We start from the raw sequence: 22,318 nt of genomic DNA, 5'->3' as shown, positions 1-22,318 counted from the left end.
GTTTTTTTTTGTGTGTGTGTGTGTTTTGTTTTCCCCTCTTGCCCTGCAATCCCCATTCGCTCGCCTTCTGATTCGGGAAGGAAAGAGTGAGGGTGTGTACGAGACAGAGGAGGGGGGGAAATACCGATGGCAGCGAGATGCAGCTCTCCGCCGCAAGCAATGCAAGATTAGATCTCTAAATGCAGCAAAACACTCCCTGAAAACCAACAACCCCGCGGTGCGATCAGACATTTCACTGCCTCTCACTGCACACGAAGAGGGCTCCAACAACAAGCTGAGACTTTTTTTTTTTTTTCCTTCAGTCTCGCTCCCACCCCTCCACTCCACTCCATCAGTCGCATCACAAGCGATGAGTAGCAAATAAGCTTTTCTACCCCTACTTACAGACCTGTGGCCACCCTCCTTTCCTATGTATATATAAATATATATTAAAAAAAAATCTTTTTGATCGTTTTTAGAAAAACAACCACTGCCGCCGATTTTTTATTATTGTTGTTATTTTTATTATCCTTTGTACATCTGCGGGGAATCAAGGATCGGGAACGCTTCGCCTGCCCGGAGGAGAAGACCCTTTGCAAATGTTCTGATTTTTTTTAAAATCCTCCCGCTGCCGAACTTGGACAGCCGAAGTAACTGCGAAGGGGACTGCAAGCACGGCAAGCGCTTGCTGAAACGCTGCCGAAGCTGCTCCCCCCACCACCTCTCCTCCTCCAACTCCCCCCCGCCCCGCGATCGCTCCCTCCCTCTGAGCTACATGGTTCATTTGCTGCCTCTCATCCTGTGTCTCTGCAGATGTTTTAGAGCAACAGGTTCAGGAACTTAAAATATAGGGGTGGGGAGAGAGAAGGAAAAAAAAAAAAAAAGAAAATAAGAGAGCGAGCCGAGGGAGGAGGAGGAGGAAGATCAAACCCAGCGCAAGAGGCAGAGAAGACGGGGACAACCCTGGTCGCCGCTGCAGCTGCTGCCGCCCCCACCCCTGCCCGGGGATGTACCTTCCCATTTGTTGCTTCTTCCTCTGCTGGGCTCCCGCCCTGTCGCTGAAGAACCTGAATTACTCAGTGCCGGAGGAGCAGGGAGCGGGCACGGTCATCGGGAACATCGGCCGCGATGCGCGGCTGGCGGCGGGGGCGGCGGGGGGCGGAATGCTGCCCGCGGAGCGCGGAGCTCCTGGCGGTGGCCGTGGCCCCAAGTCCACTTTCCGGGTGCTGGAGAACTCGGCCCCGCACCTCCTGGACGTGGATGGGGAAAGCGGGCTGCTCTACACCAAGCAGCGCATTGACCGTGAAGCGCTGTGCCGGCGCAGCGCCAAGTGCCAGCTGTCCCTCGAGGTGTTCGCCAACGACCAGGAGATCTGCATGATCAAAGTGGAGATCCAGGACCTGAACGACAACGCACCAGCGTTCCCCTCTGACCAGGTGGACATGGACATCTCGGAAAATGCTGCACCGGGCACCCGCTTCCCCCTCACCAGCGCCCACGACCCGGACGCTGGGGACAACGGGCTGCGCACCTACCTGCTCACCCGTGATGACTACGGCCTCTTCTCCCTCGATGTGAAGTCCCGCGGTGATGGCACGAAGTTTCCGGAGCTGGTCATCCAGAAGCCGTTAGACCGTGAGGAGCAGAGTCACCACACGCTGGTGCTGACAGCACTGGACGGTGGTGACCCGCCACGCTCAGGCACAGTGCAGATCAACGTGCGCCTCATTGACTCCAATGACAACAGCCCTGTCTTTGAGGCGGCCTCCTACGTGGTAGAGCTGCCAGAGAATGCACCACTGGGCACTGCCGTCATCGACCTTAATGCCACTGATGCCGACGAGGGTACTAATGGAGAGGTGCTCTACTCCTTCAGTGGCTACGCACCCGAGCGCGTCCGTGACTTGTTCAGCATCGACCCGCAGAGTGGCCTCATCCGTGTCAAGGGCAACCTGGACTATGAGGAGAGTGGCCTCATTGAGATCGATGTCCAGGCTCGGGACCTGGGGCCCAATCCCATCCCGGCTCACTGCAAGGTCACTGTTCGCCTCATCGACCGCAATGACAATGCTCCCACCATTGGCTTTGTCTCCGTTCGCCAGGGAGCACTGAGTGAAGCTGCCCCACCAGGCACCGTCATTGCCCTGGTGCGGGTTACCGACCGTGACTCAGGCAAGAACGGGCAGCTGCAGTGCCGGGTGCTGGGTGGTGGCGGTGGGCCTGGAGCCATCCCTTTCACCCTGGAGGAGAACTATGACAACTTCTACACTGTGGTCACTGACCGGCCCCTGGACCGCGAGGCACAGGATGAGTACAATGTGACCATTGTGGCACGTGATGGGGGCAACCCTCCACTCAACTCCACCAAATCATTTTCTGTCCGGATCCTCGATGAGAATGACAACCCGCCCCGCTTCAGCAAGAATCTCTATGTGTTACAGGTGCCCGAGAACAACATCCCTGGAGAGTACCTGGGCTCTGTCTTGGCCCAGGACCCTGACCTGGGCCAAAATGGGACAGTCTCTTACTCCATTCTGCCTGGACACGTGGGTGATGTCTCCATCTACACCTATGTCTCCGTTAACCCAACCAATGGTGCTATCTACGCCCTGAGAAGCTTCAACTATGAGCAGACAAAGCACTTTGAGTTTCGCGTGCTGGCCAAAGACTCAGGTTCACCCCACCGCGAAAGCAATGCCACAGTGCGCGTCACTGTGCTCGATGTCAACGACAACGCACCCCTCATTGTCCTGCCCGCCCTCATCAATGACACAGCCGAGCTGCAGGTGCCACGCAATGCTGGGGTGGGCTACCCTGTGGGCACCGTCCGCGCCCTGGACAGTGACTTTGGGGAGAGTGGGCGCCTCACGTATGAGATTGTGGAAGGCAATGAGGAGCACCTCTTTGAGATGGACCCCACTAGCGGTGAGATACGCACCTTGCATCCATACTGGGAGGAGCTCAGCCCTGTGGCTGAACTGGTAGTAAAAGTCAGTGACCATGGCAAGCCCAGCCTCTCCGCAGTGGCCAAGCTCATTGTCAGGGCCTTGGCGGGGCCGTTGCCCGAGGCTGGCGAGCCACAGGTGAATGGTGAGCAGCATCGGCGACCACACTGGGACTTGTCGCTGCCCTTGATCGTGACACTGAGCACTGTCTCCATCATCTTGCTGGCTGCCATGATCACTATTGCCGTGAAGTGCAAGCGAGAGAACAAGGAGATTCGCACCTATAATTGTCGCATTGCCGAGTATAGCCACCCTCAGCTGGGAGGAGGGGGAGGCGGTGGCGGGGGAGGAGGAGGCAATGGCAGTGGAGGGGGCAAGGGCAAGAAGAAGAAGATCAGCAAGAATGACATTATGCTGGTGCCCAGTGAGGGCGAGGACAGCCGAGGCCCCCTCAATGTCATGAACGTGGTGAGCAGCCCATCCCTGGCCACCTCACCCATGTACTTTGACTACCAGACCCGCCTACCCCTCAGCTCTCCCAGATCAGAGGTAATGTACCTGAAGCCCGCCTCCAACAACCTGACTGTACCCCAGGGACATGTGGGCTGCCACACCAGCTTCACAGGGCAAGGGACTAACGCCAGCGAGGCTCCCCCGAGCCGGATGTCCATAATTCAGGTAGGAGACTTTTAGAATACCCTGGACCTCACTTTAGACGCTGGTTTAACTTTACCTTTTGTCTGCAGTGAAATCTACTGTAAGGAACCACTGAAGGGACCAACCCAAGTCACTAAAGAGAGGTGGACTTAATGAAAGTGGAACCAGACCGCATCTGGTGGGTCTGGTCCTGCTGTCACACTGGTGTTTCCCCTTTGATTCGAAAGTAAATGCCTGCTGAAACAGAGTTATGGCAGTGCAGAAGAGGTGCATCTGAGAGTGCAGGCAGGCAGTTAGTACGTTTGGGGCACGCTGGGGTATTTCTCCAGAAGATTGCCAGACAGAGGTGGGCATTTCCATGGGTTTCACTTTGCTTTGGCTCAGAGTGGGGAAGGGGGAAGCAGTCAAATCGTCTTCAGTAACTAACAGAACGTGGGAGAAACTCTACACACTGAGGACATCTATTGCAACAGTGTGTTATAGCCCTCCAATCCTCTATGTAAATATGAGTTATCTTTCCAAGACGTGTGTTTTTAATTTTTAAAATTTCCTTCTTTAGAGTATATATACATAAAGATATTTTTTTTTTTAATGCAGAACAGTATCATTGGGGCCCCATTGCCTCCTCCTCTCCCCATAAACAACCAAACCCTCAGTGTTGAAAAATCTGCTTAGTCAAATAGAAAGAAAATGTATGTGGTGATTCCCTCCTACCCCTAAATGTTAACAAAACTCACATCCTGTCATAAAGCAGCAAAACAACTAGTCAGATTTCCAGTAGCCTGAGTCAATATTGATGATTGCTTTATAGCAAAAGACTTACATGCTCTGTCTTCTACCAAAGCTTATTTAGAAATTACAGCTGGGCTGCATTCTCCTGCCAGTTATACCCACACTGTCCTCTACTGACTTTTGTGAATGTGAGAAATGGCAGAATTTGGACGATTGCATGTAGGGTGCTAATCAAAGAATGACTTAATTTTTAGCAGGTAGTTTAAAGTCCAAACTCAGAAGATATATTCCAGAGCAGTGAACTCGCAGAGGAAGGTGAGGGCAGAATTTGGCTCCAGTTGCTTTCATTTCAAGTATTACTTCATGATTAATGCAGCTTAATGTTCAAATACTACAGGTATGTTCCAAAGTGATTTTTAACTTTTGGATTGAAAGCAGGCTCTGGATAATGACTATTAAATATATTTGAAATGTCATATCTGTTTTATCCTGTGGTTCTCCTAATATGCTGTTCTGAGTCATAGGGGAATGAGCTGAGTGTATCAGAAGTGACACAGACTCATTTTGTGTCTGCAGCTAGTGGGAAAGAAGTTGCACTGCAGACACTTGGTGTATCAAAAGAAAATTCATAATACCTTCAAGTTATCATACCCTGCCATCTGTGAACACCGAATGTTCTAGTTGCCAGCTGCATCTAATGTTTTAAAATAAATAGAAGTGGCCATCGGTAATTGGCAGGTTAAGTAACCAAAATTCCAGTAACCGATGGCCTGTAAATTGAATACTTAAAACTGGAATAAAAAAAAGAAAAGAAAAGAAAAGAAGCTGTCTGTACAAGGTCACTGTGAACTAATCCTCAACCCACTATTGAGTTGTGTCACAGAAACAATTTCATTTTATGCCTATCATGAATTTGTGTTGCTATCAATTAAACGAGTGGAGCAATACTTAAAATCTGAAATTGATTTTAACAAAAAGTGACACTTCAGGAAAGAGTTTAGGTTAGAGCATAACCGGAGATAATGTGATTTATAATCCATGCTTTAAAAAACAAATAACTTTCAATGACACTTGTTTAAGTAATGTAAACTTTTTTTTACTGTAAAATGGAGTTATCAGAATGCTAAAAAAAACACTTCTTTTTTTTTTCCTACTGACAAGTGTAATAGTTACTGAAAGACAGAAAATTATACTTTCCTACAACCATGTAATGTCTATATAAAGCAATTAATTCATGTATTGATGCTACTGAGTAGTAAAGATTCAACTGTAGTGTAAAATCCCTATGGAAAATATGATTCCTTTTTTTTTACAGTGTTCACTGTATAACATTAGTAATGATTTTTTTTTTTCTTTTCCTGAGATCTATATAAAGCTGAAAGAGGAATTTCCTCCCTTAAAAAGGTGTGCTGTGGTTTCTGTAAGAGTTTTCGTTACGACAAATGGGAAATGTTAAGCGTAACTCCTCATAGGACGTACTGGTATATCTAATGTAGTTTTAATTTTCCCTGAATATCTACACAGAGTGCTTTGGATGCTTAAATGGTCCAGCCAGTAGATTAGGAAACATTCACATTTCCCTAGTAAACAACCTGCTTAAACATACTTATTGATACTGTATTTTGTAGGTTTTTTGACAAAACAATTACACAGAATGAAACAGAGGAGTTGGCTTCTATCTAGGAAAGGCCCAGAATTAAAGTAGCTAGATCAGAAAATCTGATCCTCTTCACTGTATTTTTACATTACGAAAATATATTTTGTATTCTCTATCTCCACATCCCTGGAGTAAATTTTATATAAAATTTGCATTTAGAATGCAGACACTACTTTGTGTCTGTTTTGTACTTCTGCCTCATGTAAAATTCAAAATGCAAACCTAGGGAGAAATAGTAAAGGATCATCCCTCTCTCTGGGTCTACTATATCCTTAATCACCCCAGGAAACCTGTGTCTGGAAAAGTAAATTGCACAGTTAGGAATCAAAGGCATATCCAGTGGAAAAAAAATACAGAATCCAAACAGGTGCTTTATCAACTCCTTTCATTAGTCAAGTCAGAAAAACAGTTTTCTTTATTACCTCAGTAAGGGAAAGATAAAAATTGTGTACATGTTTTCTAGTGACTATTCACTTTAGTTTTTCCAGATACATTACTGAGTCACGATAATCTCACACTATGTAATTTATACAATGGAACTGCTTTTCTTCACTCTCATTTTCTTGGCAAGTGTTTAATGACAGAATTCTCTAGCAGGAGCCTGTTATTGAAACTTTATATTTTTTTATCTATCTATCTGTATATATATGTACATGCTTATATATCTATGGATATACATACACACGATAAATATTATATTATTACTTGGTACATCCAAATGACTCTATAAATATTTAAAATCAAATAAATAATTTCTTTCTTAGTAAGATCAAAATTTTCTTACTCATTAGGAGTACATAAACATTTTTTGCTTTGCTTACTAGTAAGAGCTAGTAAAGTCAGTAGGCTTTATGATTCCCTTATTTCTCATGAATAGTATTTTATTCTACAGATAGTCCAATTTGTGTCATTGAATACTTGTGGAGTAGAGTGTTACTTAGCGACTACGGGTTTCAGACTGACCCAAAATGACCAGCAGTTAAATAAAATACTGCCTTATATGTGCAAGAGCGGCGTAATCTTGCCTCTCTGTAAGTGACTTCTGTTATATATTAGTCACAGGGTTTAACAACTTGTGTTTACTCACTACTTTGTCGTATCCAGCTATGTGCCATGGTTACATGGGTTACTTATATGAATCAATGAACTTTTTCACTATCATAAAATTTAATAATTTAAACGTGCATACATGCACGTATGTATAAAAATTTGGATGGACAGCCAAGGATGCTGTGTGCCTTCAGTTCAGAGACTTGCAAGTGGTTAGGGCCTCTGAAAATGTGAAGTTCATGTGTGTGAAGAACAGTGTTTAGTAACATCCTGGGAAGTTAAAGCAGCTGCACTTTGGCATGTTCCATTGCTTTTAATTTCAGTACTCATATTCTAAACACACTTTAAAAATAGTGCTTTTAAACACAAGTCTGCTAATAATATTTAAATATAGGCCAGTGCTATACAATTCTTATTGCCAGATTCAGAGTTCCATGCAACTTTTGAATCGCCTAAGGTGCAAACTATTCATTTTTATGGGAAAGAAAAGAGAGGAAAGCAGGAGAAAATGGAAGGTCTGTATGACTGAAAGAAGATTTGTGTTCACTCTAGACCTTAAAGACTACTGGGCAAATTCTGTTTGTCTTGTTCTAGTGAGTAAATCAAGCTGACGTACTCACTTGACTAAGAGAAACAGAATTTTTCTTTACTTTGAAGAGCAGACATCAGAAAAAGAAATATCATGTACAAAGATACACTTATATATCTATATCCCTCCTACCAAAAAGTTCTGAGTAAATCAGTTTACCTTTCCCTGGGTCAACAAGTTGCAATTTCTTCTTGCAGGTTTCCAATGTGTAAAAGAGTGGATGGATAAAAGGAAACAAATAGTTTCTTTAAACAAATAGGTTCCTCAGTGACGTAATGGTAGTGTAGAAAATTATCTACATATGCAAGTAGCATTGATTATCCTAGAGATTATTTATTGTTATACTTGTGGTGCAACTTGAAAAGGTTGTAAATATATCAGGAATGAGACAGGCGTGAATAAAGAAAATGGTGGTCACAGCTTTTACTAAACAACAGCTAAAAAAGAATGACAGCATTGCAAGAAGCTGTCAAGCTGGGAATCACCATAGCTGCAGTACTAGGAAGTCCTGTAGCATTTTAAGATAAAGTATGGATCATTCTTAATACTTCAGGCACCTGATGTTTATGTTGTGTCAATAGATTACTGTCAAGTCCCAGTGCGGCTTCATCGCCAGGTGTCTAGTAGTACCTACTTATTCTATGAAGTCAATACCAGCGTCGACTGTGTAACAATTTCAAGACAGGATCTTTTATATATTTTCATGGAGCATTATTTTTTTTTTCATTAAGATACACTGTGTAGCACTGTAACACAAAGAACATATATTTTAGAGCCAGATCTGGCAACATACTGCTTACTATGGCATCTGCCCTGGCTGCTGAAATAGGCAGAGGAAGCAGAATAGAATTGGGCTCCTGTTTTGTGTTACATCTGCTCTGGTCTTGATCTTGAGCTCCTTACCGGTAATTTCAAAAGGATCGTTCTTGATACATAGGTCCATATGCAGTCTAAAGAACTTTACAATAGGAAATGCTATAATATAGAACAATTAAAGTAATAGAGAAAAAGACAATTTAAGCGTCCGAAGTAGAATATTGATATAATGAGAAAGAAAATTACATTGCCAGAACAGAAGTTTTTATTAATCAATAAATTAAGAATAATATTATATCTGCAGAACTTGCTGTTTTATGAAGTGTAAGAGTTGAAGAAAGTTAGTGCAGTTAAAATAAAATACGTGAAGCAAATCACACAGGATTTACTGGATAACAGCTATGAATGGCTCTTAAAGTTGTCTGAGCTTTCCTCATCTTGGTGCTTATTGTCACTGCCTAATCTTAAACGGGAAAATCCAGAAAAAAATTGTGATTACCAGTGCAATCTTGATGACTGATCCTTTGGAGAGTTACTTTTTAACAATAGGTTTGGTCAGGTTTCTATTATCCTTACCCACATTGATGAAAAGGCTTGCTCTTATTCATATTTCAGTCAATAGTGTAATTTTCATCAATGATTTCAGTGGTTCAAGAGTAAATTGTGACTAAGAGCCTTACAGAGTGCAGCTAAGAATAGTATGATTGGACTCTTTATTTTTAGATTTTTTCCTTTTGTGGTATTTTTCTTATAGCTTCTTTACAAATAATTAAGGAAACTGAAATTTAGAAGATTTTGTAACGATGATGTGAACTGTAACATAATCAGGTGTGCAGCTGAAAGAAGAAATTAGACTCCATTGAAAATATTGCTGAACAGACATTTTTATATGTTTTCATGTATTTTTGAAAGTGTGCATAATATAGCCTTATTCTTAAAATTCAGCAAGTATTGTTTCATGGAAAAATTATCATTAGATACATATAAAATATTTGCAAATATCACTTGGTATTAAGAGAGCATAGATGCAACCTGGCTTCTCCAATAAGGCAAAAAATCTAATTAAAAAAAAATTTATTCCTGAGTTACATTTGGCTGTAAACCAGCTGAGTTTTGTTTTTAAATAAAAAAAAAAAAGTTGTTTTTTTTTTTTTTCCATCAGCATTTTTTCTTCCTTTTCACTATTTTCCTCTCTAGGAGACATTACCACACTGGGTAATATTTACACAGACATTTGGATTTCTTTTTCTTTGTTTCTACAAAAGTTAAAATGCCTCGTCAAATTAGTTTTAGGTTTCACTATGCAAGACACTCATTCTACTTATAAAAAGGGTATATATATGTGTTGTTGTTTTATTTCTGAAGAAAACATATAGGACACATGGCAGAGGTCTGGAGACACCTCTTCAAGACTGAGGAGTACCTGCACGTATAAAGAAAAGACATTTTGACACTGGTGCTAGTATTTTCCAACAGATCAGATTTTTCTGTGAAAAGAACTTAAACAATGATTTGTTGACCAGAGCAGGAACGCAGCTCTGTTCTTATCTTTAAAAGCATAGGAGCAATCCTTTGATGTCAAGAGGTCAGAGTAGAGCAGTTGGGACAAATTTTTGTAGTAGATAGCCTGAGAGCTTTATACTTTCAATTGTATCTCTACTTCAGCTGTAAGAAGAGAAGTGGTGAAATTAATACTAAAGGGTTCAAGAATATAGGAAACAAGTGAAACTCTCAGGGGACTACAGGCTCTTACCTAAACAGAATAAAAAAAAAAAAAAAGAAAAAAAGTACTAGGAAGAGAATGGCAAAATGATTGTGGAAAAAAGTTCCTTGAGTTTAAGTAAGTGTTTCATTTGTTATGTTTTTAAAGGGGTAACATGGAGATTAACTACGTGCTGCTTTTCCTGATATCATGAGATGAAACGGAATAGTGTACAGCCTGCCATAAATCTTAGCCAGGATGTGTTCTAAGGCCTAGTAATATATTTGTCATAGTCTTTTTAGTGCAACCCTTGTTTTTCAGTCTGCTGTAGAAATTTATTTTTTTTTAAACAGAAGAAGATTCCGGATTAATTACTATATATCCTATGAGAAACAAAGAAAAAAAAAAGATAAATTGTTAAGCATTTTAGATAAAATACTCAGTATTAAGTAGTACATTCAAGAACAAGCAAATTCATATGAATGTCCCTGTTAATTAGGATATTAGGCAGAGCTTTAAATAACCTCCTTGAGCAGTTGTATATTTTCTAGCTGAATCCCAAAGGCTGCTGATAAAATTCCTGCTTATTAACATCATGCGAGAACCATCTCTTTCTTCTACTGAATTGCTTCCACTAGTTAGTGGTGTTACCTGTACAGAAAGTATAGCAGAAAATAAGATCATCTCGCTTGCTTGAGATGAGAAGACAGCGCCTTTTTTTTCATCTGGTTATGCGTCCTCAAAACTGAGGAGTCCCTCTCCATATAAAGATGTAACTCCATAGTTTCAGCTAGTTATTAGTGTTACATGTACAAAGGGACAGCATAAAGATCAATTTGCATCTCACTTTTGTGCAGTGAGGGGATATCTCCTCTTTCAGCCCTCAAGATCATCAGTCCCATGCTGGTCTATTTTCAATTTAGTACTCTGTAAGCAATCTAGGCAAGTAAAATCCTTCAAATGAACAGTATTAGTCACAGACCTTTCTACTGGCTTTGTGATGTATGTATCAGATCAGAGTTCCTCTAGTTCACAGGATACTTTTACCCATAATAGAAAAGTTTCTAATCACATCCTGTTCCCTGCTGGGTGGTTGCGTGCCGCAGTCTCCATGGCATGCTAAAGGAGGACTCCAAAGGGGAAAGGAAAAGTCTTGTTACAAGACACAAGTGCATGATTTCAGCTGTGTGGGTGGGACCTCTGATCGATGCATTGTAAGTTCTTGCAGTGACAGACATGCAAAATGAGTTTCAGGCAGTGTTTCAGACCATCTATTGATATATGTGTGACACGCTTGTATTTGCCTGTACTAGTTCTAGTGACACTATGATTACTGGTATTTGCAGTCCTTGCCCTGGAACACTTCCAGGCAGTTTTATTGTATTGAAATGGCTCTTACAGTTCATTGAGCATCCAGCATAACACTGCTGAATATGATTGGCGCGTTTGCATATATTTATTAAAAAAAAAAAATCAGGCAGTTAAACTGCATAATTATGGGAAAACGAATCATAACAATAAAAGACCATTTAAGTTAACAAGCTTTGTGATCAAAGGATAAATACAGGTTGAATAAATGAGACTCTAGATGTAACTAATCTACATAAATAGGCTTTGTTCTGATTAGAGGAAAGGAATATATTACAACAATCTAAAGGTATTTAAACAGCATTTTGCTTCAGTACTTTTATAACATCTAGTTTTATTTCATCATATTTTTAACATTTCTACTCAATAAAAATAACTGTTCAGTGATAAACTACTTTTATGTATTTTTATTTCTTGATAAACAATGTTTACAGTGCAAGGAAAGTCTAAACTAACATAAGTAAACAAAAGTAACATCACAAGTTTTCATTCTAGTTTGAATGCGTTGGGTGTCAAAAACCTGAAACATTTTTTTAATGCCTTAATTTTAAAATTTTTAATGTTGCAATGTTTTTTTTGATTGATTTTTAATTAAAGAAAAACATTAAAGAGAACACTTAAAGGACAATTTCTTGTTTACTGTCTTTATCAGCAGAGAGCAGCCTTTGTAGTGTTTGAAAGCCACTGCATTAAAAATCAATTTCAAGTCTTCAAAGCTATAAACTCTTCCTTGCTTTGGAGATATATACTGTTTTTAAAATCATTGGAAGCACACTTGACAATTGAATTAAAAACAAAAGGTAAATAATGGCTTCATCAACATTTGAAGGATTTTAATGTATTTTTAATAATCGCTAAAGGATTTTTTTTTTTATAGAACAGACATGTGAATCACAATTTGTAGCTTTTAAGTGCATAACTAAAGAAAATATATGTATTCTTTTATTAATAGAATTTTGTTTTAAACTTCCGTTGTTGTTGTTCTGTTGTTTTTAATAAATGCCACGATTCAAACACAGAACATGTCAGTCAGTTTCTTTACTTACTATATTTCTGTCTCGTTCTTTCTGATTGCTAAGCAACCACTTATGGTTAAGACTGTTTCACTACAACTCAGTTTAAAAAAAAAGGTGAGCTAAAGTGGGCTACACAAATTTTCATTAATTCTTAATGAAAATATTTAAATTCTATAAAATTTTAAAGGTAACAAAGAAAATAACATTGTTTCAATAGCGCACCTCAGATTCAGCACTTGGGCTTTGTTCCTACTAGTATTGAGGAAAACATTGTTTTTCCACAAATCTAGAAAGAGCAGGATCACGTCCTTAATCAGTGCATATGTAATCTTGAGGCCTATGAAAACTAACTTATATATGTATAATTACATTAGTATTACGTCTTTCAAGACATGATCCTTAAAACCCTTGTTCAGTGAATATTTTAATTTAGGTCAATAGAACCATTGAACTAAAGAGATCACTTACAGGAATGGAGTTGCTGGTGTGCGCAAGCATCTGCAGAATTCAGCCCAGAATGTGTGAATCTGCCTTAGCTGAGCTGCTCCCTGTTGCTTCTCTCCTTTGCTTTAAAAACATTGCAAAGCTGCAAAAGCTATTTGTTTCACTTAGCCTCCAACTGCATTCTCTAGTACTCTATTGAGATAGTCCCAATGTCTGAATATTTGATATTTTTGCTTTTTCGCATAGACTTGCGTAATTTGATATGCAGATTTGAAGATCATAAAAACAATCTTGCTTTGATGATCATGAGCAAGATTATGCAGCCACAGCTGTAAAGTACCAAGTGTGTTCTTCTCTGATCTCTTAATCATTTCAGTGGATCAAATGACAATAAGAATATAGTGGAATTTAGAGTCTTTGGGAAATAATGAATTTAAAAGCCTTTTAAAAATGGCAGTCACAAAACCTTAGAAACTATTCAAATTTCTAGACTATAGGTCAGATAATATGTGTATGAATGCATATGTAGAGATACATAGATGTAAGACCAGCATGAATTCAAAAGAACTATCTAGCTGGATAAAAGGCATTATTAATGACCAATGTGCATAAATTGTTATTATTATTTTTTTTAATACTGTGCATGATCTGTACATAGCTGAGTAACAGTGTTTTGGAAGATGCTGTCAATCCTCACCTTTTGCTGCAAACAAGACAGCATCAAGTTTAGAGACAAATGCTGTTGTCATTTTTTTTCCTGAGGCAAGAGTATAAATAAGGAAAGACCTCATTTTCCACTTAGTGGTGGCAGTTATACATCTTGCTTAAAACTGTATGTCCTGCCATCAGACTTCGAGCTTGAGAGTTACGATGAAAAGGAGGCATAAGTCATGTGACATGTGAGAATAATCAGCACTCAATTGCTTCCATCATTTGTGTTAGGTCTTAAAGTCACATGATAATTTGCATCTTGTAGCTCTGAGGCAAGAAACGTCTCAGCTCTAGTAGCCATCAGGTGAAAAAAGAGGAGAAAACAGAATGACTTATGTTATTCTTTCAATGCATAGTCTTCATATTGTCTAAATCTTTAAATGTATTTTGTCTGTTTAAACCACATGTAGCTTCTTTTCAGGCCTAACAAGGTATAATATTGTAAGGGGCAAAAGTAACTGGCTGAATTAATTTTATTATTTATTAATTGGCCACCATATATATAATCTCTCCCAACCATATATGCCTCATTATCACAATAATATGACAATACTTAAATAATAATTCCTTCAAGTGTGAAAGAACTCATTTTAAGTACTTTTCTGTGCTCATTTTTTTTCCAAGAGGCTTTGAGAATTTTAAAGAGAACTTTCATTTCAGTTCATTTAAAATATATGTAGACCACACACACATGCGCTGTTCTTCATCCCCTGATACTACCAAAGGAACCTTAGGAACGAGTAGCTAGATTTCCAGATTTTGACCTACTTGTTAGTCTACTTTACTTACATGAAAATAAAGCAAGAGAAAGATGTTTCTATTAAGCAAATGTAAGCTCCAGGAATTTTGGTTAGTATTGACAAAGATCTCTAGATAAAAATGAATAGCTTGCAGTCATACTGGTCTTGCTGATACTGGTAAATGACATACATGTTGAGTAGCTGTGGGAGGACAAGGGTTTATTTGAAGGAAATATTTTGTTCTGATTTAAATTTTGAGTCATAGATTTTCTATAGTATTTTATAATAAAGACAATTACGTAGTAATTTGGGTTAGAATGCATGCCCAGTTCCCCATCTCAAAACCCAATTTATTACTACCTGTGGCTATTTCTATTAAAAAAGAAACATAATTACTATGAGTCTCAGCAGTCTAAGAGTAAATTTTTGCAATTACAATACCTCCCTTGGGCAGATGTGTGAAAATGGCAGATTAATTTCTGCCAGTATCTGTCTATTCCTTGCACATTCTTAAGGTTGCTGGTAGCTTGGATTATCATTATATTGGTGCTGTTTGTTATGCTGTGGTTAAGGTTAAAGCAGCAATCCTATTATAAATCTTTAGGAATACGGTCCTATACCATTACCTTGGAAAGTCTCTATGCTGAAGTTGATAGACAAAGTCCTAGGAGTAAGATCTTAATTCTGTTTTAATGGAAACTGAATGAGTTTGCTCTTGATCCTAGCATATTTCAGAAGGGCATTTTGTATTTTACGACTTTATGCCTGAGAAAATTTAAACAAAAACAACCAACAAGCCCAAATTTACTAATTCTCAGGAATTTACAGTGAAGTTAATAAAGTTGCACATGAAATGAAGACCATATAGTACTCACTTAGTATTGTATACCTTTTGTTTTATTCCCAATGGCACAATGGCATGTTTATTTAGAAAGAAGCACCAGTAAGTTAAGATGGCTCTAAAAAAGTAAATTAATAACTTTCCGTGGAAATAATCTAATTCATCGCCTAATGAGCTTTTCTACCTGAAAGCAGGTTTTGAGGGCATATGTGTAGAAGAATTGCATGCAAAGGCTCTGCTCCTGGAGATCACTCTCTGCAGCTAAGCATCTAATTCCATGTTGAATTCCAGTGAGGTCAGAAGTTGGTGTGGCTTCATGTGGGCTCATGATCCACCTGCAGGGAGCAGCATTAGTCTGTTTTACACATTATCCATTTTGAATATTCAGGAAGAACGGTATGAGCAATCTTAAGTTATTTTTTCCCCCTTTTCATGAGTTTCTGATTGGAATTTCTTGTGCTGTACCTGTCATATTTTAATTTCTTTTCCCATTTTGAAAGAGATTTCCCACACACACTTCTTTTGAATGTTGGCTTGGGGACTTTCGTGATGCGGACATTATTTGCATCAACTATCTTCTTTGAAAGTTCATGACTGAAAAAAAAAGAAAAAATTTACATGCATCCTTCAATTGCTGTTGCATGCATTCTCTTTTGAAAAAAGTGCTCACATGCTGTGTGAGCATCCTACTAATTAGATACAGAGGCAAATCTGTAATTTAATAACTGTATTCTAACTAGCCCCTCAGTCAAATATTAGCATTCATGTTCAGTCTCTTTACCCCTGGTGAAACTTGGAGCAGTGTCCTAGATGTTGACAAACCAACACTGGTTTGGAACAGAAAGAAGACTTTTCCTAATCCTGGAGTGTTTATAGAGAACATTTATTATCTGGATCTTCTTTATTTTAGCAGCAAGATTTCAGAGTCTTGATACAGCAAGCTGTAATGAAAGGGGTAACCCAGAACATTTTTTTTTTCCCAGGCTGTTAAAAACTTACAGATCAAAGTCACCCCTTAAATACTTATGAATTTATAGATTATCTGTGGCAATCCCTACATAGCCGACTGTTGTATTCTAGATGAGGTGATTCTATCAAGAAAAATATTTTTTTTTGCTTTTTCAGAATCAACTTTATATAGAGTCCTGCATGAAGACATTGAAGTAGGTTAATGTTGAAATGACAGTTGTGGATGGTTATACAAAGCCCTACAGTCAAAAGGTCTTATATTTTCTGTCCAAGCCTACTTGACCACTGCTACTATATTCATGGTGTGTTCGATCAAACTTCATAGGCACTCAACTGTTACGTCTGCAAAATATATTTAGGGACAGAACCTCTTGCTAAATTTGTGCAAGCCTAAATTATTTGTTATGTCAAAAACAATAAATCAACTCATCGCCATTTTACAGTTGAAAATCTCCTTGCACTGGTATGTGAGGCTGTAAAGTTTGATAATCTACTATTCTGTCATAAATTCAGCTATTATTTTGACAGCATATTTAGTGGTGTGTCTTTTTCTAGTCCTAAGAGGAAATAATTATGCCAAAGTATTTGTGTGAAAGTAGGGCTTTGTATCCCATTAGAAAATGTTTATAGAGTACTTTGTTGGGGATTTTTAACAAAACATTGAAACAGAGTTGCATGACCTAAATAAGAAATTAGACAGAAGGTAATAACGTAAGTTTTAACATCTGTTATTTTCTTCCTAATTACTAAGGAATTTAAGGAAATAATTGCTTTTATGGGGAAGGATTTTAGGAAGAGAAAGGGGACAAGGTTGCAGACTTAAAGGAAAGGAGGCGATCTAGATTTACCCCGGTTCTTCTGACCATCACCTAGCAAGAAAGTTTCAGTGTTCCACTTTATGTGTGTTTTCTGTCCAGGCAGTGTGGCTTCAGAACCAAGTCCTGCTTTATCTCCATTGCTAATTTTTTTTTCACTGTGTAGGGAAGAAACATAAAACTGGAGTCTTGTGCCACCTATAGTGTTTGCTGCCTGGCTAATCACCTTTCCCTGTCACTGTCATTACAAATCTGTTTAAATGCCGTCCACAGAGAAGACCATATGCTGGGATAAAGGAATATTACGTTTAAGAGTTTCTTCTCATTTTCTATCACTATTGTAATCTTCTTCCTGTTCCTTTGTAGCTTTCTTCAGCATACAACATATGTATCTGTGGGAATGTAGCACACTATGTAAAGACTTGCTTATCCCATAATTGAAGTAAGCAGACTGATCCAAGGGCTATTGAAACCAATTTGAAAACATCCATTGATTTCAGTGGACCTCAGGTCATGGCTTGTGGGAGTTTTATTGTTGCCTTTAGTGAGAGTAGGAGTTGGACAGAAGAAGGTAAACATAGCGGATAGATGTTAACACAAACTTAACAGATTTAAAATATCCAGTGTCTCTGTTTCCCCTTGCTAAATATTATGAGTACAAAACAGTTTGTCAGTGTTAAAAGGCCATAATTTGATCTCCTTCTTCACCATATAGTACTGCAGTGTTTATAAGCTTTTATCTGTTCAGAAAACATTTGTGATATGTTGCTCTTAGAAACAGGAAAACAGCAGTGGTAAGAATAGGACAAATTCTACAACACTTACTGGCTTCACTGGGAGTTCCTGCTGAGTAAAAGCGTTCAGATATGTCTCAAAATTAAAAATAAAATGCCAGGAGCTCTCAATTGCCCTGTAAAATCTGTGTGCGTGAAAGAAATAAAGAAAAGATAAGGTTGTTTTCATACAGAAAAAAAAGGTTTTAAACACAAGGACAGAAAAATATTTTTTTTAACTTATTAAAAAATACTTTGGTCTCCATAAATTTCAAGGCACTATTTTTTTTAAAGTTTCCTTTCTATTTTAATGTCTTCATTTCTAGACTTCATATTTAACACGTAGATTGTTAGTAAAAAAAAAAAACAAATGCTGTCAAAGACACACTCCCAAATGTATTGTTATTTTGAGTTTGTGGTATGATATTCTTAGAATAAGATGGATATCGTGATAGGTGCAGATTTCATTCTAGTTAACTAATTGTAGTTGAGTCTGGTATGCAGTAAACATAGTATCTGTTAGGAATACTAAGGTAGACTCAACATGGTGGGAGCCATAGATAAAAGGTGCATTAAAGCGTTTCAAATTCAATCATTAGGTTTCATTGCACCCATCTGCTACCAGAAAATATAATTGGCAACTTGATTCATTGACCTTTAACTGTCATTTTGGACCAGGTTTTTTTAAATCCGTATTTTCAAGCTAGACCTAAGGAGTTAATCTGATAAGAGAATGCTCAGTACATTTTAATGCAATTACTTTTTTCTTTTTTCTTTTTTTTTAAGCAAAAGATTTTTTTTTTAATATAATCAAGTTTAATGGTCTGTTGTATATTCTGCTAATCCAGTCAAAGTAGTTATTTAATATTGAATGCGGTTAAAAGCAACTAATGTTCAACTTCATTAAGGCTTATATTAAATAGAAGGCTTACTGAACTTCTACTGGTTTTTTATGCACGAACTACTACCTCTTATTAATTCCTTCCAGGGGTTTCTGTTACACTAGAATTATACTTACAAGCTTCCGTTCCACCAATATTATACAGCACAGTACAAAGGCTAAATAAGCATTGAAATTGTAGAGTGCTTCATATTTTATTCTAGAATGTGTTTTATCTCCTTGCTTTTATTTTCTGGAGCAGATAGCATCTTGTGCGAGTGGGGTGGACTGCATACATCTCTTAGCAGCTCTATATATGTGCCACACAAGTAGACTGTCTTATAAAGTAACAACATTATTAAGAGCAAGCAGGAAACTTAATGTGATAAATGAGGATGATTTAATGTTTTCTCAGCAATGGTAAACAATTATACTATTCTGTTATCTGAAGTTTATGTAACGGAAAAAAGCGATTATACGTCTTTCTTTACACAACAGGGTACAATTCCTGAAATATTTATGTAATATAGAGACAGATGTATGTAACCTAACCTTATAATCCCATTTCACAGCTTTCCCAAATACTGAGGAGCTCGATAAACAGGAAGCCGATTATATTGGCAGTATAACTCCATTAATAGGATTCGGATTTGCCTTATTGACAAGCCAGTACTGTTAATATGATCCAGTATATTAAATTGACAGGAAAACTGGAGCAATAGAATGTATCTGCAGCCTAATTGACAGGGAAGCTCTTTCAAAAGGGTCTTAATGTGATTTTTATTGACAGAGTATCTTCAGTAAGTATGTATCATTGGTGAACAGTGTAAATATATTGGATGCAACTGTACTAGCAGATTCAGGTGAAGTAGTTATTGTTCTGTTTTCCCATACGTCCACCTTTTCTTTGATATAACTCGTATCAAGCTCTCTCATAAGATCTTCACAAATGCCTCTTAAAGCGCCATTCTAACTGCACTGCTCACAGGCATTTGACAAGTTGTAAATAATTTTAAATGTGTTCATCATTTTTAAATTAATAGAAGCAATACAGAGCAATGCAATAATGTGTCATGAATTTCATTATACTTATTTATTGACGCTGTGATAGCAGAAGCAGAGCTATTGTACTTTCAGCTTGAGCTCTGTATGTGTTGTGATGTTCCTACATTCTGCTCTTGCACCTTCTCCAAAAAGTAGTTAATCTTAAGACCTCATATTATAATTACTTTTTCCCATTTGACAACTTTCCACATTCTCTTCCCAGACCTTGCTAATTTCATCAGATGCTTAAATTTCATATTTCTCCAGTGCAAAATAAAATGAGTCTCCAAAACCTCAAACCATTGTGAAACAAACAGCAATTTGAGTTTGGTCCATAAAATCTTCTTGATTCCCTTTGCAATAGAAGGAGGTTTTGTGTTCAACTTCCACACTTTTTCCTAGTCTCATCTTTGTTAAGGAGAGAAATCTGCCCTTAAACATATATCCTGTATCTGCTCTGACAGAGGAGTTGAAGGCTTTTGTTAAGCTGACTTCCCCGCTTGTTCCTGAAAGGTTTCAATGTTTTATTTCACATCAAAAAATCTGATCTGAGTCTGGTCTTACCCCATCTTTTAAGTGTCTTTCAAGTCTACTTTTTTAGCAGGGTCACTTTAAAATATGTCTCTCTGTAGTGACCTTTTTAGCTTCTTCAGTCTTCAGGCTCAGTGCAGCCATCAATGAGGTGAGAGGAAGCTTGATTGGGCCTTGTAACTTCTAATCTTTGCACTGTCTTAAATCCCTACAGTCTAGGCTTCTGTCTTCTTTTGTGTCCTGTGCATTGCAGAGTTAAGTCTTGTAAAAATTTAAGAAATAATTGTTTTCATTAAGTCAGTCATAAAAATAGAACTGAAATACCCATGATACTTTAATACGAAAGCTTAAGCAATAAACCAAGAGGAATTTTTTTTTTTTTTGTAACAAATATAGTACTTGCTAAGCGAAAATAGTACATGGACTAGGCAATTATATGGGGAGAATCTGCATTTATTGACTAACAGGAAAGGATGTTAGTGTCTGTCCCCAGACTTTGATGTTTCAGAAGTCACTCTGCATTTGACTGAATAGCTCAGGCCGTGTTTCCCTCACAGTTTTGCTTTTCTCATTCAAGAGAAAGAGAAAACACAAGCCACCCAGACTCTTTAATAAAGAGTACAGCAGCCTGGTGAACAATATTGCCTTGTGCATCTGACTGTTTCTGTTGCCCTATGTATTTAATGTGCTTCTGCAGAATGTTGCATATGTCAGAAATTCACATAAACACACTATAGGTCTTTTAACACCAAAATACACATTCTGCACCAAGTGTGAAACTTCCCAAATATGTACATGTCATATAAATTATGTCTCAAAAACATTTTCAAAAGAAAGAGAGTGAAGAGCACATGTTAGGACAAGGTTTGTTAAAACAGTGTATTTAATTTTATCCTTCAAAAAAGTATAATAACTTATCAGAAGTTTAGGCCCAGTTCATTTTTTAATTTTTTTTTTTTAATTGGGCTAATATGTTTTCTTAATAAAGTAAGCTTTGTGAAATCAAAAACTGCTACTTCAGGCTAAGTATATACACTCACTGGCAGTCATATACTGAGGCGTCTTTGTGAAAAAACTGTACTGGGTTGAACCCAAACTGTTCCTAACAAAATGAAGACAATTGTCTGCTCTTTCAATACTTGATTTGGCAGAATACCACTCCTTTGTCTTCAAAAGCAACTGCCATTATATAAGAAGATCTTTGTTTTATGAGGGTAGGGGGAATACTTGGAATTAAGCTTTTCAAGAAAAGACACAGAAGATGCTTGAGTTAGATATTAAGTGGCAGTCTGATAAAGGGGAGAGATGTTTCATTTCATTTTAGCTTTTAATGTTTAAAAAGAAGTTAGAGTCAGCAAAGACATTTTGCTTTATTATAGTTCCAGGTATGAACACCTACATAAAATGCAGCTGCATTGAATCATTTCTGAAAATGTGATACTTGTTCTTGTAATTCTGAGAAAAAAATTATGAATATTCTAGTAGTCTAATATTCATAAATCTGATTAATGTTTAAGTCCTTTTTTTTTACATTTTAGAATACATCTTTCCCTAATATGACAATTATTTCTGGGCATAATTTGCCAAGAATACTTAAATATTGCATTTCTCTCCCTTGTCCCTTCTTCATCTCTTTCAATTTCTCCGTCTTTTTCTTTGTACTCATGTTGATTTTAAGATTTTTTTTTTTTTAGGAGAGAGACCTGTCGAACAGAAAACGTTTTATTTTATTCTTATCTGATTTTATTCAACCAGTATGGAATACAGAAAAGATTGCTAGAATCTTCAGAACTGTGGTGTAACAAATATTTTTATTAAAAAAGAAAAAAATAATATTTAATATATAACCTAATTTTTAATAGATAACCTGCTTTTTATAGGAATTCTTGAAAGCAGAAGCCTTGTGATGTCCTCTACTGTTGTTTTACTGAGGAATAGTAGAATCTGTGAGATCTGATCAATTAATATGGGGCTGTAATTTTAATCTTGACTTTTTTTTTGAAAAATATATCTGCGTACAGAGCCACAGTGGACCTCCTTTTTATTTATAATAATATCA

At 38.0% G+C, this 22,318-nt stretch overlaps 1 protein-coding gene across 2 annotated transcripts in view; it reads left to right on the top strand.

The window, feature by feature from the left end:
- The window catches only part of PCDH17 (protocadherin 17), a 91,442-nt gene that overhangs the window by 1,673 nt on the left and 67,451 nt on the right, over window positions 1-22,318 (top strand). For both annotated transcript variants that reach the window (XM_086771794.1, XM_086771795.1), the window contains exon 2: window positions 535-3,602. In XM_086771794.1, coding sequence (XP_086627920.1) covers window positions 987-3,602 — 2,616 coding nt within the window. In that variant the 5' untranslated portion in view covers window positions 535-986. The remainder of the gene's footprint in view (window positions 1-534; window positions 3,603-22,318) is intronic.

Source organism: Chlamydotis macqueenii, chromosome 1, assembly GCF_036417535.1.
Source record: "Chlamydotis macqueenii isolate bChlMac1 chromosome 1, bChlMac1.mat, whole genome shotgun sequence".
Classification (NCBI taxonomy): domain Eukaryota; kingdom Metazoa; phylum Chordata; class Aves; order Otidiformes; family Otididae; genus Chlamydotis; species Chlamydotis macqueenii.
The sequence above is the reverse complement of the archived record's forward strand: the minus strand, read 5'-3'. Positions and strand labels throughout refer to the sequence as shown.